This window comes from Bufo bufo, chromosome 3, assembly GCF_905171765.1.
Source record: "Bufo bufo chromosome 3, aBufBuf1.1, whole genome shotgun sequence".
Lineage (NCBI taxonomy): Eukaryota > Metazoa > Chordata > Amphibia > Anura > Bufonidae > Bufo > Bufo bufo.
In genome coordinates, this window is record NC_053391.1 from 28541513 (window position 1) to 28557221 (window position 15709).

Sequence of the window (15709 nt, forward strand, 5' to 3'; positions counted from 1 at the left end):
GGAAATTATACAATAACGCCAAGGAGATGTCTGGAGAATGACTGTATCATTGTGTGTGTCAGGTTCCTATAAGGTGTCATGATGTCACTGTCTATTTCTCCATGGCGGAGTGGGAGTATTTAGAAGGACACAAGGATCTGTACAAGGACTTCATGATAAAGGATCACCAGCCCCTCACATCACCAGGTAAGAGGAGACCTTCCTCCATTATAGAGAAGAACAGGTTTGAGGATCACCTACATTCACCCATCATCTGATCATCACAGACAATGGATTCAGTCACTGGCCTGCATTTACTAATGTCAGTGCACCTAGATACTGTCGTAAACTGTATTAAAATTTGGTGCATCTAATATTTGAGAAAGTTCGATAAGAAGACATGGCTTACTGGAAAAGGAGTGTGTATTTCTTCAAAGGCTTGTGGCCTAATGTGCACCATTGTACCATAGTTTTAGATGAAATTCTCTCTCAAAGTTAGCCAACAAATAGCTGGTATAGAGTTAAATAAACTTGTATATCCCTGCACCACATTTATTAGCCAGCCTGAGCCCCTGTGGTAAATCTGGTCCAGGTCTAGACAGACTGTTTAACGGCTATGTACACCTTTGGGGGTATTTTTTTTAACTATTGCATTGTACTAATTTTAAACTAAAAATATGTTTTAAATTGGTCTCCATTTAAAATATGGCATCCATTTTTCTGTACAGAGCTGACATGCTCTAGTAGCACCCTTTGGATTTTCTGTCTATTCCGTCAGACCAGGAGCTTATGGACTCCTTATCTCTGCTCTCTGACCTCATGTCATGAATATAGGGGAGAGGATGGATACAAGAAAGACAACAGAAGGGAGAGGACAAAAACTAGGACTCAACGCTAGGGAGAAAGGAAAGGTTACCTCCTAGGAAACTCCTAGAACTGGCCCTGACTCCTGTCAGTATGTATAGACCCCGAAGGTGGGAAAATACATATGCCGGAACCTAAACACCCTAGGAGCCCTGATATGCCCTAGAGGTATTGAAAAGGAAAAAGAAAGCCGGTTCCTTCCCATGTGAATGAACCAGCGTCTCCCTGAGGCCAAGTAAAGACAAGCACAAGGGACTAACCAAATACAAACACGACACTTAACTTCAGTAGTGATGAATGAGCAGGAACACCAGAGACTACCTCACACCAGCTCTGCCAAACCCAAAAGAAGCTATCTACCGCATAGTCAGAAAGGGGGAGTCAGACTATAAAGGATAGAAGTGATGACCACTGAGCAACAGCTTAGACAAGGTAAGTGGTCATTAACCCTATTAATACTGAATCAAGAGAAATCAAGTAGGCTGTTTGATTCCTCCACGCTTAGCTAATCTCCTTGATCTCCTGACATTAGTCACCTGAGGGACTGTGACAGTACACCCCCTTCTACGGGTGACCTCCGGGCACCCAGGACCGACCTCATCAGGATGGGCTTTCTGAAAGGCCTTCACCAGATGATTCGACTGGACGAGATACTGGAGGGATTGACGGAGAACTCGGGAGTCCACAATCCTGTTGATTTCAAATTCTAAATTACCGTCCACCACGACTGGAGCGGGAGGCAAGGAGGATGGCTCAACCGGTTCTACACATTTCTTCAACGACGACTTATGAAATACGTTATGAATTTTCAAAGCCTGAGGAAGTTCAAGACGGAAGGCTACAAGGTTAACAATGGCAGTGATCTTATATGGACCAATAAATCTTGGGTCCAATTTCCAAGAAGGTACCTTAAGCTTAATGTTTCTTGTGGACAGCCACACAGAATCAACCACTCTCAGGTCCGGAGCATTCATACGTCTCCTGTCAGCCACACGCTTATACCTGTTGCCCATCATGACCAGATTCTCAAAATGACCCTCAGGGGTATTAAAAGCAGTCTTCCATTCGTCCCCCTCCTTGACCCTAAACAAATGATATGCCCCCCTCAGATCCAATTTAGAGAACACCTTGGCACCGACAATCTGATCAAACAAATCCTGAATTAAAGGAAGGGGGTAAGGATCACGGATGGTAATAAGGTTGAGCTCAAGGAAGTCCCGACATGGCCTAAGAGTACCATCTTTTTTTTTTTTTTTTTACAAAGAAAAACCCAGCAGCCACAGAGGATTTGGATGGTCTGATATGTCCCTTTGCCATGCTCTCGTGATATACTCTCGCATAGCCTTTCTTTCGGGTTACGAAAGATTATACAAGCGAGATTTAGGCAGTTTAGCCCTGGGAATGAGATTGACGGGACAATCATATTCCGACGCAGAGGTAACTCCTGGTTACCACTCTCCGAAAATTAATCTCAAGATTCGGAAATGAACGCGAGTACAGTTTTAGTGGTGACCACAGAGAAAGAAGTATTAAGACAGTTGTCCATGCAAAAATCACTCCAATCAAGAATCTGTCTCGCTTGCCAGTCGATGGTCGGGTTATGTTTGCTTAACCATGGTAAGCCCAAAACCATCATAACAGGCAGACCCTCCAACACATAACATGAGATAGATTCCTGATAGAAATCACCCACTTGTAAATGGATGTCATTTACCACCTGCGGCAGGCATTTTTGGGTAAGAGGTGCAGAATCAATTGCAAAGACAGAAATATTTTTCTCTAGTGCACTAGTAGTCAACCTATGAATACAGAGAAACTGTCCATCAATCAGGTTAACCCCTGCCCCACTGTCGATAAATACCTCCAAAGTTTTGGACTCTAGTGCAACCTCAGTGGACAGGAGAGATCAGGTACTACCAGTAAATGCTAAAAGTACATTTTCTTGCTCCCCACCCATACCACCAATAGTATTAGTAAACTGGAGATTCATTTTTATTTTTTTTTGTTTACACCTTGACGCTGAATGTACGGACAAATATTCACGAAATGTCCTTTTTTCCCACAACAAAAACAGAATCCCTTCATAAGACCAGAGCTCTTACCAGCTGCCCCAGCAGTAGCTCCCCCCAACTGCATAGGCTCCTCACAAGGCATAACCACAGGTGTCTCTTTACCATAAGTGTCAAAGGAAGCAGCCACCTTATTTTACAGCACGTCCTGAGGGTGAGGACCCTTCGATCTTCCCCTTCGGCCTCTATCCAGATGTACAGCAAGGGACATAGCTGCTTCCAATGAATCAGGTTTTTTATGAATGGCCAACGCGTCCTGCAGCCTTTCAGATAGACCCTGACAGAACTGGCTACAGAGAGCAGGATTATTCTACTCTGTATTTGTAGCCAATCTCTTAAAGGGAGTCTGTTACCTCCATATGGCCATATACAGTGCTTACATGGCTCTGTAGCACACCTATACAGGATTGTAACAGTACCTTTGTTCTTTTCTTTAGACTTGCACCAGCAGGAAAAACTAAGTTTAATTAATATGCAAATGAGCACTCGCAAGTGCCCAGGGGCGGCGTTCAGTGTGTAGGTGCCCAGGCTGCCTTGCCTTTTTTTCACTTTACTCCTCCCCAGCCTCTTCCTTTGCCCGCCCTCCAAGTCCGGACCTATCGATGAGGCAAGAGACTTGGAGGGCGGGCAAAGGCAGAGACTGGGGAGGAGTAAAGTGAAAAGAAGGCAGAGCAGCCTGGGCACTTACACACTGAATGCCGCCCCTGGGCACTTGCAAGTGCTCATTTGCATATGAATTAAACTTCGTTTTTCCTGCTGGTGCAAGTCTACAGAAAAGAACAAAGGTACTGTTACAATCCTGTATAGGTGTGCTACAGAGCCATGTAAGCACTGTATATGGCCATATGACAGACTCCCTTTAAATTCAGCGCAATAGATTTTGCGTTCTCCCTGCTGTAAACCAAGTAACTTGGTCTCAGCCTCAGAGAGCCAATCCGGGTCATCATAAATAAGACCCAAGGCTCTAAAAAAATCCATCTACCGACTGGAGGGACGGTGATCCGGTCGGCAGAAATAAAAGCCCAAGACTGTGCATCATCTTTAAGCAAAGAAATTATCATACCCACACGTTGACACTCATCCCCAGAAGTGTATGGACACAGCTTAATGTACAACTTACACGATTCCCTGAACCAAATTAAATTGTCACTACCCCTTGAAAATTTGTCCGGGAGAGCCACCTTTGGTTCAGGGCAAGCCTGGTACCCACCATCCGAATCAGCCGCCTGTGGTCTCTGAAACTGTAAGACTGTCGCGCGGAGGTCAGCTACCTCCAATGACAGTCCCTGTTTGTTTTTTTTGGCGGTAGTTAATGTCATGAATATTGGGGAGAGGAGGGACACAAGACCGACGACAGAAGGGAGAGGACAAACAACTAGGCTTAACGTTAGGGAGAAGGGAAAGGTCACCTCCTAGGAAACCCCTAGAACTGACCCTGACTCCTGTCAGTATGTATAGACCCCGAATGTGGGAAAATACATTCGCCAAGACCTAAACACCCTAGGAGCCCTGATATGCCCTAGAGGTAGTGAAAGGGAAAGAGACAACCGGTTCCTTCCCAGGTGAATGAAACAGCGTCTCCCTGAGGCCAAGTAAAGACAAGCACAAGGGAATAACCAAATACAAACGCGACACTTAACTTCAGTAGTGATAGATGAGCAGGAACACCAGAGACTACCTCACACCAGCTCTGCCAAACCCAAAATAAGCTATCTACCGCATAGTCAGAAGGGTGGAGTAAGATTCTAAAGGGTAGAAGTGATGACCACTGAGCAACAGCTGAGACAAGGTAAGTCTCATTAACTCTATCAATACTGAATCAAGAGAAATCAAGGAGGCTGTTAGATTCCTCCACGCTCAGCCAATCTCCTTGATCTCCTGACATTAGTCACCTAGGGACCGTGACACCTCCTAAACACTCTCTATAGCTCAGTTCCTATCTTATTGATAAGAATGTGGGTTAAATAAGTGTTTATGTTATGACCTCTCAGTAGTTTAGAAATCAGATTTTATTAGATGACTGGCACAAGTGAAAACATGAGTCACACAGCTAGAAAAACAGTTAACCCTTTGTGGACAGCTCAATATTTTTAATAAAGGCCAATTGAAAAAATAGATTTTTGCAAAAAATTAGTAACATGCAATCATAAAAAAGAATTGCCTCCAAAGTTGTACATAGCCCTTAAGCTTACACCACCTATAGGATTAGTAAGTCTGGCTCACTGTATATATTTTCTATAGATGGATCCAGTAGGAGAAATCCACCAGAGAGATGTCCTAATCCTCTATATTCCCCGGATTGTCCACAGGAAAAGCAAAATGTTCTACTGGATAATGAGGTGAGATTTCCTCAAGTCCTCTGTAGAATTGATGATGTAATAACTGTGCAGTGGCCCAGGAGGAGTGAGTGGAGGATGGGAGTAGTTATTTTGCTTATCCAGGGCCATGCAGTGACAGGAGGATGCACACTTTCTACTCCCTGGTAATGGGGCATCTGCCTGGTGTTGGTTGGGGTGCCCTTGATGTTGGATGATTTGCTGGGTGCAAGGCAGGACTCATCATTGGAAACAATGATCAGTCCCATTAGTTGTAATAAATAAATCTCTCTTTACTAAGTTGATGATAGGGGTAGTAGTACAAATAGCATCAAGGCACAATTGCAAAAGATATGACAGTTATAATATTTTGTGAATAGAAACATATGAACAGGCACAAAGATGGTGGTTATATTACTGCGTTATCTCTAAAGAACACTTTGCAGTCTTGCAGCAGAATCACAGGCATGAAACAAGGTTCTTATTGAAGGAGTTGTCCAGTCATATCTCTATAGATGACCTATCCTCACAATAGGTCATCAATATCTGATTGGCGGTGGTCCGACACCTGGCACCCCTCTGATCAGCCGTTTGAAGCAGAGGAGGCGCTCCATGTGAGCGCCGTTTCCTCTTCATTATGCTGCTTTTCGTCTCAGAAGTGCAGTGTAATGGCGAGTACTCACTCTATTCCCTTGAAAGGAGTGAGTACTTGTACAATTGCACTACGCCACCGCTCTGGAAGTGATGCTCAGTGTAATGAACAGGAATCGGGGCTCGCATGGAGTTCTGCCTTCTCATCAAACAGCTGATCGGCGCCAGGTGTCGGATCCCCACCGATCTGCTGTTGATGACCTGTCTTGAGAACAACGGACAACCTCTTTAAGTCTTTCTGCATTTACTAGACTCAGCAGTGTACGACTTTAGAAATGGGTTGCCAGTTCGTCTAAGAGTGTGGCAGGGGTTTTCAGAAATGTTTCCTTGCACAACAGCAAAGTCTTGCTGCCTTACAGGGGTTTTCCTATACTTTATAACTGATGAACTAATCTCTGGATAGTTTTGGCCAACATGTTTGAAAAATAGAAGAGACACAAATGACAGAGGCCTGGAGAACCTTAGATATGAGGAAATAGAAAAATGAAGGACATTTACTAAGTCTTCAGGAGACGACTCCAGGAAGGTCACCACAAAAGACCAGAGTGAATGTTCTGGAGGAAAGAAGGTTCAGTCTCCAGCATTAATAAAAGGCTTCTTTACTGTAAAAGCTGTGATGTTACTGAATAATGGTGTTGAGCACCGCTGTCCACTTCAGTATCTTCTCAGATTATTTCATGCAGCAGATTATTTGGTTGAATGTTGTTTCTTTCTGATGGACACTCAGGGCAATCATTCGCCTTTTAGGGCACATTGGCTCATGTCTTCTAAGGGGTTCTTATTTTTTCCATGATCTAACATAAAATACGGTCCGTTTCTTTTTCTTTTTCTTTTTTTTTTTATGTCTGCAGGAAATTTATGGCGGAAAAATAATCAGACAGGAAAACCTCACATCAGAGGCAGTGAACAGTAAGAGACTATCATAATATTGTGTATTTTTTGCCCTTAAAAATTGCAGATTCTGTTTATTTAACAAATTCTATCTGCTTTCCAATAGTGGAGAATATATCACATAGATACCTGCTCATCTGTTTCTGAATTTCTTGGTCAGCGAGCAGTTAAAGGATATTTCTACAATATACAGTTGCAAGAAAAAGTATGTGAACCCTTTGGAATGATATGGATTTCTGCACAAATTGGTCAAAAAAAGGGGATCTGATCGTCATCTAAGTCACAACAATAGACAATCACAGTCTGCTTAAACTAATAACACACAAAGAATTAAATGTTACCATGTTTTTATTGAGCACACCATGTAAACATTCACAGTGTAGGTGAAAAAAGTATGTGAACCCCTAGACTAATGACATCTCCAAGAGCTAATTGGAGTGAGGTGTCAGCCAACTGGAGTCCAATCAATGAGATGAGATTGGAGGTGTTGGTTACAGCACTGTGAATGTTTACATGGTGTGTTCAATAAAAACATGGTAACATTGAATTCTTTGTGTGTTATTAGTTTAAACAGACTGTGATTGTCTATTGTTGTGACTTAGATGAAGATCAGATCACATTTTATGACCAATTTGTGCAGAAATCCATATAATTCCAAAGGGTTCACATACTTTTTCTTGCAACTGTAAGATCGGCAGGGGTCCCACCAGCTGTTTGAAGAGTTTGCGGCGCTCCCACCAGAAACACTACATTGTTATATTGGTATTAATGAATGCATTATTGCACTGCACTGTGTGTATCATAGTACAGAAATGCTATTGTTGAACCAATTATATTCAATGCATACATAGTTCAAAGACATTTCACTGCAAACAATATTGGTGTTAGCAGATGCAATTTTGCATTGTACCATTCGTTTAATAGTACAAAAATGTCATTAGAATTCAACATTATCTATCTATCTTATCTTCTAATACGCTATCTGTCCATCCGTCAGGGTATGCCTGAACATGATGAAGGCATGTTCTGGCATGTCCTAAAACGTTATTTAAGAGCGGCGAAACCATTTGTGTTGAGTTAGGAAATTTGCTTTGCTACGCAATTATGTTTAATAAAATTCTGAAATTTCATCTCCATTTTCCTTTAATTCTTGTGGAACACTTAAAGGGTTAGCAAAGTTTGTAAAATCAGTTTTGAATACCTTGAGGGGTGTAGTTTCTAAAATGAGGTTATTTTTGGGTGATTTCTATTATGTAAGCCCCACAAAGTGACTTCAGAACTGAACTGGTCCTTAAAAAGTGGGTTTTGGAAATTTTCGGAAAAATATCACGATTTGCTTCTAAACTTCTAAGCCTTCCAACGTCCCCAAAAAATAAAATGGCATTCACAAAATGATCCAAACATGTAGACATATGGGGAATGTGAAGTAATAACTGTTTTTGGGTTATTACTATCTATTATAAAAGTAGAGAAATTGAAATTTGAAACTTTTCCCCAATTTTTGGTAAATTTGGTATTTTTTTTTATAAATAAAAATTACATTTTTTGACTCAATTTTACCACTGTCATGTAGTACAATATGTGACGAGAAAACAATCTTAGAATGGTATGGATAAGTAAAAGTGTTTTAAAGATATTACCATATAAAGTGACACATTCAGATTTGCTAAAAATTCCGGTCCTTAAGATGAAAAATGTCAGGGTCCTTAAGGTGTTAATAGTGTTTAGCACTGGCTCAGCAAATCTAATTTCAGCTCTGAGATTTCCAGTTTTTACTAGAGAGAAATGTCTGCCGGGCTCTTGATTTGGCGATAAATCAAAAGTGAACAAAATGTACCCGTTCAAAAATTCGAACCGATCCACGGCTAAAGCGTTGTCGGACGTTTGCTTCCACGAAATGTATACGATCAAAAAATTCTAAATAACTTGAAAAATATGGGCAACAAATATAAACTTGTGGCTGACAGGAAACGTATGAATGGTCCGGACCTAAGTGTGGGTGATTCTGTGTGGCTGTCCACAAGAAACATTAAGTTGAAGGTACCTTACTGGAAGTTGGGTCCAAGAATTATCGGCCCATATAAGATCATGGCCATTATTAATTCTGTAGCTTTTCGTCTTGAACTTCCTCAGGCCCTGAAAATTCATAATGTGGAACCTTTACAGCCATCTTCCTTGCCACCCGCTCTTGTCATGGTGGATGGTAATTTGGAATTCGAGATCGCAAAAATAGTTGACTCTCGAGTTCTCCATGGATCCCTTCGATATCTTGTTCCCTGGAGAGGTTATGGACCGGAGGAGAGGATGTGGGTGCCGGCATCCGACATTAATGCCAATTGTTTAGTGAATGCCTTTCATAGATCTCACCCAGATAAGGTCGGTCCTGGGTGCCTGGACGTCACCCATAGAAGGGGGCGTGCAGTCATGGACATTCCCGTGGCAGATACCAGGAGATCAAAGAGATTGGCAACATGTGGGTTAAATTGACAAGTTCCTTGTGGATCTTATTGTGTCTGTGTTTTGGTGAATGCCACACCCCTTGCTTCAGGTGTTGCTTGTTGATAATTTACCTTCCCCATAAGTAGCCGGTTCTCACTCTTAGAGGTGCGGTTTATAGATTTTCTTCCTGTCTTCTTACTAACTGGTCAGTTGTACTCTGTGGTGCTTCTGGAGTTCCCAGTTTTCTATTTTAAGCTAAGTCTTGTCTTTTCTTATTGTATTGTGTTTGTTATATTCCCTGTTTGTATTTGGGCCTGAGACAGAGACTTCCATTCATCCATCTGGGGAGGAATGGTTTATCTCTGGTCCTAACCTTATTCCAGGGCATTATAGGGAAATAAGGGCCTAGGTATCCTGCATATGAATATTCCTACCTTCAAGGTCTATGTACATTGATAGGTAGTTAGGGCCCGGATTAGGTTTGTTTAGGAGGTGACCTGTTCCTTCACTAGTTTCCAGGCCCAGTTATTGTTCCCCTTCCCTCCTGTGTTCAGTGTGGAGTTTTCCCCCCACACTGATCGTGACAGAGACAACCTTTATACATATAGAGCGTATATTCAGTCCCTAATCTCATATATATAAAAATGAGTTTCAGTCTGTCTGTCTTAACGTTCTTTATGCGCGACCAAACAACTGGACCAATCCTCACTAAATTTGGCACACAGGTACATCAGGTGTCCTGGGAGGTTCAGCTCTTTAGGACTTACCGTTCCTGAGATTCCCAAAAAATGACCTGCATTAGCCAATAGAACCCAGCAAGCCTTTCACTTAAATCCAAACTGCCATTTACACGGTCACATGTCCCTTATTAGCCAATAGACGCTCGCAGGTCCTACTCCAGGTTGCCATAACAACTGATCACAGGTTTTCGCAGTTAGCAGGTACAAATCAGGAATCAAAGGAAGAAGCTAAAGATAACGGATAGTAATCTGATTGAGTTCACGAAAATCCAGACATGGCCGAAGACTTCCATCCTTTTTGGGTTTTTTTACAAAAAAGAACCCTGCAGCCACTGGAGACTTGGAAGGTCTTGTGTGCCCTTTCTTCAAACTCTCGGCAATATATTCTCTCATAGCCTGCCTTTCAGGTTCAGAATGATTATACAACCTAGACTTAGGCAATTTAGTCCCGGGAATAAGATTGACAGGGCAATCATATTCCCATTGGGAAGGTAAATCCTGACATCTACTCTCAGAAAACACATCGGTAAACTCGGATATAATATAGGGCACAGCCCTAGTAGTAACCACAGAAAAGGATGTATTGAGACAATTATCAATGCAATAGTCCCCCCAAACCAGAATCTGCCTAGCTTGCCAATCGATAGTTGGATTATGTTTGGTAAGCCACGGTGAACCCAGAACCATAGGTGCAGGGAGACCTTCCAAGACGAAACACAAGATAACTTCTTGATGAAAGTCACCCACTCGTAGGCCTCAAGCACACGACCGTTGTTGTGTTCCGTTCCGCAAAATGGGGTTCCGTTGTTCCGTGATCCGCTTCCGTTTTTGTTTCCGTGTGTCTTCCTTAATTTTTGGAGGATCACCAGATATGAAGGAAAGTAAAAAAAAATCTAAGTCAAGTTTGCCATGCAAATGATAGGAAAAAAATGGACGCGGACGTGCGGATGACAATCTTGTGTGCCTTTGCGGTTTTTTTTAACGGTCCCATTGACTTGAATGGGTCCGCAAACCGTTTTCCATGGAAAAAATAGGACAGGTTATATTTTTTGGACGGACTGGAACCACGGATCATGGACGTGGATGGCAAACAGTACATTAGCCGAGTTTTCAACGGACCCATTGAAAGTCAGTGGGTCCGCAAAAAATCACGAACAATGGACACGGAATAAAACAACGGTCGTGTGCATGAGGCCTTAATCTGATATCATGCAAAACTTGCGACAAGCACCTCGGAGTAAGAGGGGCAGAATCAATAACAAATACAGATCCAGGAGTCGCTCCCCCTAATTGCATAGGTTCCTCCCCAGGTATAACCTTAGGAGTCTCTTCACCGAAAGAGTCCAAGGAATACGGTACGTTATGTATTAGAACGTCCTGAGAGAGCGGGCCCTTAGATCTCTCTCTTTTAGGTCTCTATCAATACGTACAGCCAAAGACATAGTGGCTTCCAAAGACTCAGGATTCTCATAAAAGGCCAAAGCGTACTTCAGCCTCTCATATAATCCCTGACAAAACTGGCTACGGAGAGCTGGATTGTTACACTCAGTATCCGTAGCCCACCTCCTAAATTCGGAAAAATAGATCTCCGCCTTTAGCGATATTCCTGGCAGCTGTTTTTACCTGCGTTTTTACAAGTTCTACATCTTTCTTAAATAGTAGAATGACCCACCGGACAAACCCACGAAATAACCCAGTGAGACGCTATGTAATAATGTGTATACTCTCTGGGACAAAATTTTTATGCATCGTCACAGCTCGAGGTCTAAAGTGTAATCGCACAATCGTTTTCCCATATTTGAATTGAACAGGTTTAGCTTGATCCGTGAGTATCGATATTGTAATGGTATCAAAGTGTTGTTTGCTAAAAGGTATATAGTCTGGTCTGTTATACTTTTGCGTGACTATTTTGCAATTTTTACCGCTTAGTTCCACAGTTCTTAAAAGCTGTACGTAGCGATCGCCAACAAGTCGATGTTGGATATCGGTATAAACAAACATTGTATAAAATCCTGCTTTAATATCGGGGTGAATTTTTTTCTTTATAGGTAAAGAATCGTTCTCTTTTGTTAAAACTAAATCAGCAGCCGCGAAATGTTCTAAAACTGACAAACCAGATTCGTTGTAGTGCAAAATGATGTGCTCCGCGCCTACATTCTCGTTCGAGCGATCGCGTCAGTACCCATGAAGACCCAATATATTGCCTAACTTTTCACAGGCATGAACTAGTATAAGGGTGATTTTGTTACATAAATGGTTCTGTCAATATTGTCGTATCTTGGGCGCAATTGATCAGGCGGTATTTTTATAGAATCAAGTTTGTTATTAATGGCTTTAATCAGTTCGTTCATATTAAGGTAATATCCCGATTTAACAAAAAAACTCTCTAATCCGATAATCGCGATGTGCGACGTAGAATACACCATCTCCGGGCCCAAAGGTTTCCCATGTATGGGGGTACTGAATCTCTACTAACGCTGCTTCATAAGGACCGCGAAGATGGACAGCTTTTGCTAATTTAGTGACTCAAGAGTTAAACTTGAAGTAATCGACCCACTTTACAAAATACAGTGTTTTTCCTCTAACCCTCTTCTTTTTCACGATTTTTTCTATATGGTAAATGCGTCGCTTATCAAGGGGTACTTTTTGGACTTCTTCCGCATTGAATGATCCATCAATGAGCTCATCGGACAGGTCTTTTAACTTATAAAGGGGTCTGAGGCCCCTAGTGTTTACAGCGTAAATGGTAAATATCTCGCCCGTATAGGTTTGTTCATAACCCTTCGCGAACGTCCCCTTATAGCAAACAATTCTGACATGGTTGCCTATTTTTATTAACGGTTTAACTTATTTAAAAGCGGCGTAATCGCCGTAGATATTTTTCCAAATGGTTAAAAAGTTCTCTTTAGTTACTTAAACGGGGCGACACCTTATGGTTCTGTGGTACATGCGATTATAACTATACACCAGGTATTGTAACTAGAGTTGAGCGGACACCTGGATGTTCGGATTCGACGGGTTCGGCCGAACTTGACCCCGAACCCCATTGAAGTCAATGGGGACCCGAACTTTGGAGCACTAAAATGGCTGTAAAAATGTCATGGAAAGGGCTAGAGGGCTGCAAATGGCATCAAAATGTGGTTAAGAGCATGGCAAGCACTCTGCAAACAAATGTGGATATGGAAATGACTTTAAATAACATAAAAAGATAAATTTATAATTTTTTTGGGGATCGAGCGGAAATGTGGGAAAAGGTGTTAAATCGCAAATGTGGGACAATTTACAGAAGCCCAAATGTGGGCCAGAAGATTAAAGCGGAATTATGGGAAAAGTTATTGAGGCGAAAATTTTTGAAAAATTACAGAAGCCCAAATGTGGGGCAAAAGAGTAAAGCGGAAATGTGGGAAAAGCTGTTAAAGCGCAAATGTGGTACAAATTACAGAAGCCCAAATATGGGCCAAAAGAGTAAAGCGGAAATGTGGGACAAATTATTGAAGCGCAAATGTGGTAAAACTTGTTAAAGTTTAAGCATTGAATCAATTAAAGAAGAATTTCTTAAATTGTATTCCCTGTCACCTATGCAGAGCAGGGGTTTATTCACGTCTAAAATTGTATAATGTCAACCCAAGAATGTAACAGAAAAATTAGTGAAATTTATTAACCTGTCTACTTGGTAGAGCAGGGCTCTATGACAGAAAAAAATTGTTTGTCACCCGAAAATGTTAAATAAAAATTATTGAAATTTTTCAAGCTGTCAACTAGGTAGAGGAGGGGTACATTACACCCAAAAATTCGTGATTTTCACCTTAAAATGCAAGACTTTTTTTTTTTTTTTTTTTTTTTTTTTTTTTTTTTACCTGTTTACTCGGTATAGCAGTAGTACATCACACCCAAAAATTGGTGAATATCACCAGAAAATGTAACTGACAATTTTTTATTTTTTTTAAACTGTCTACTAAGCATAGCAGTGGTACTTCACACCCAAAAATTGGTGAATTTCACCGGAAAATGAAACAGACTAATAATTTTTTTTTTTTTACCGGTCTACTAGGTATAGCAGTGGTACATCACACCCAAAAATTGGTGAATTTCACCGGAAAATGTAACTGACAAAGTAGTGAAATGACATAAAATACGTACAAATAAAAAAAAATATTTAGATTTAGCGGTGTAGGTGGAAGCGGTGGTGGAGGAGGATGAGGTAGCCAACACAGGTTTTTTGTTTTAATTAAATTTTTTAAAATTGGGGTACACTCCAAAAGAGTGTGAAATATCCAAAATACAAGAATGAGCAATTGCGCTACAGTATAACAATGGCTGGTTAGTGCTGGTATACATGTCTATTCTGCACAAGGTACGGACAAGTCCTGTGAGATCCATGCCAGGTTCATTTTAATGAACGTGAGCTTGTCCACATTGGCTGAGCTTGTCCACAAAACTGCTTCGGCCTTCCCGCTCACGTCGCATATGAGGCGTGAGCGGGAAGGCCGAAGTTACGCTGCAGCGCTGACAGGCGAGTAGCAGCAGGGTGAGAACGCCGAAAGCGCGCACAGACGGCCCGCACTTTATGCAGCAGCTCTGACATATCGGGGTAATTTTAAGGAATCTCTGTACAACCAAATTCAGCACATGCGCCAGGCAAGGGATGTGCGTCAAACCGGCTAGTCCCAGAGCTGGTACGAGATTTCGCCCATTATCGCACACTACCAGGCCGGGCTTGAGGCTCACTGGCACCAACCACTCATCGGTCTGTTGTTCAAGGCCCGTCCACAGCTCCTGCACGGTGTGGGGTTTGTCCCCCAAACAGATACGTTTTAAAACTGCCTGCTGTCGTTGACCCCTGGCTGTGCTGAATTTGGTGGTGAAGGTGTTACTCTGGCCGAATGAGGAGCTGGTAGAGGATGAGTAAGCAGAGTAGGAGAAGGAAGCAACAGGAGGCAAACTGAAGCGCCCTGCAATCCTCGGTGGTGGAAGGACATGCGCAAAACTGCTATCCGCCTCAGGCCAAGCCGCCACTGCATTTACCCAGTGTGCTGTTATGGAGATATAACGGCCCTCACCGTGCTTACTGGTCCACGTATCCGTAGTCAGGTGCACCTTGCCACAGATGGCGTTGCGCAGTGCACACCTGATTTTGTCCCCCACTTGGTTGTGCAGGGAAGGGATGGCTCACCTGGAAAAGTAGTGGCGGCTGGGCACGACGTACTGTGGGACAGCCACCGCCATAAGGCCTTTAAAACTATCCTTCTCCACCAGACAGAATGACAGCATTTCAAAGGCCAGTAATTTAGAAATGCTGGCATTTAGGGCTAGTGATCGCGGGTGGGTAGGGGGGTACTTCCTCATCCTCTCCAGCGTTTATCTAGACTTTAGTAAGGCTTTTGACACTGTCCCACATAGAAGGCTTATCAATAAAGTGCAGTCATTGGGCTTGGACTCCCATATTGTTGAATGGATTAGGCAGTGGCTGAGGGACAGGCAACAGAGGGTTGTAGTCAATGGAGTATATTCAGACCAAGGTCTTGTTACCATCGGATTGGAGGAAACTCCGATCCTATGGTATATTAACTCCTGACTTTACATTGAAAGTCAATGGGGGACGGATCCGTTTGCAATTGCCCCATATTGTGTCAACGTCAAACGGATCCGTCCCCATTGACTTGCATTGTAAGTCAGGACGGATCCGTTTGGCTCCGCACGGCCAGGCGGACACCAAAACGACTTTTTCTTCATGTCCGTCAAGGACGACCCACGGAAGAAA

General features: G+C 42.4%; 1 protein-coding gene across 16 annotated transcripts in view; it reads left to right on the top strand.

The window, feature by feature from the left end:
• The window catches only part of LOC120994415 (zinc finger protein 420-like), a 289066-nt gene that overhangs the window by 198072 nt on the left and 75285 nt on the right, over nucleotides 1-15709 (top strand). For 12 of the 16 annotated variants that reach the window (XM_040422960.1, XM_040422951.1, XM_040422959.1 and 9 more), the window contains 3 exons: nucleotides 63-186; nucleotides 5154-5251; nucleotides 6730-6787. In XM_040422960.1, coding sequence (XP_040278894.1) covers nucleotides 63-186; nucleotides 5154-5251; nucleotides 6730-6787 — 280 coding nt within the window. The remainder of the gene's footprint in view (nucleotides 1-62; nucleotides 187-5153; nucleotides 5252-6729; nucleotides 6788-15709) is intronic. The other 4 variants (XM_040422952.1, XM_040422963.1, XM_040422955.1 and 1 more) reach the window with 2 other exon arrangements.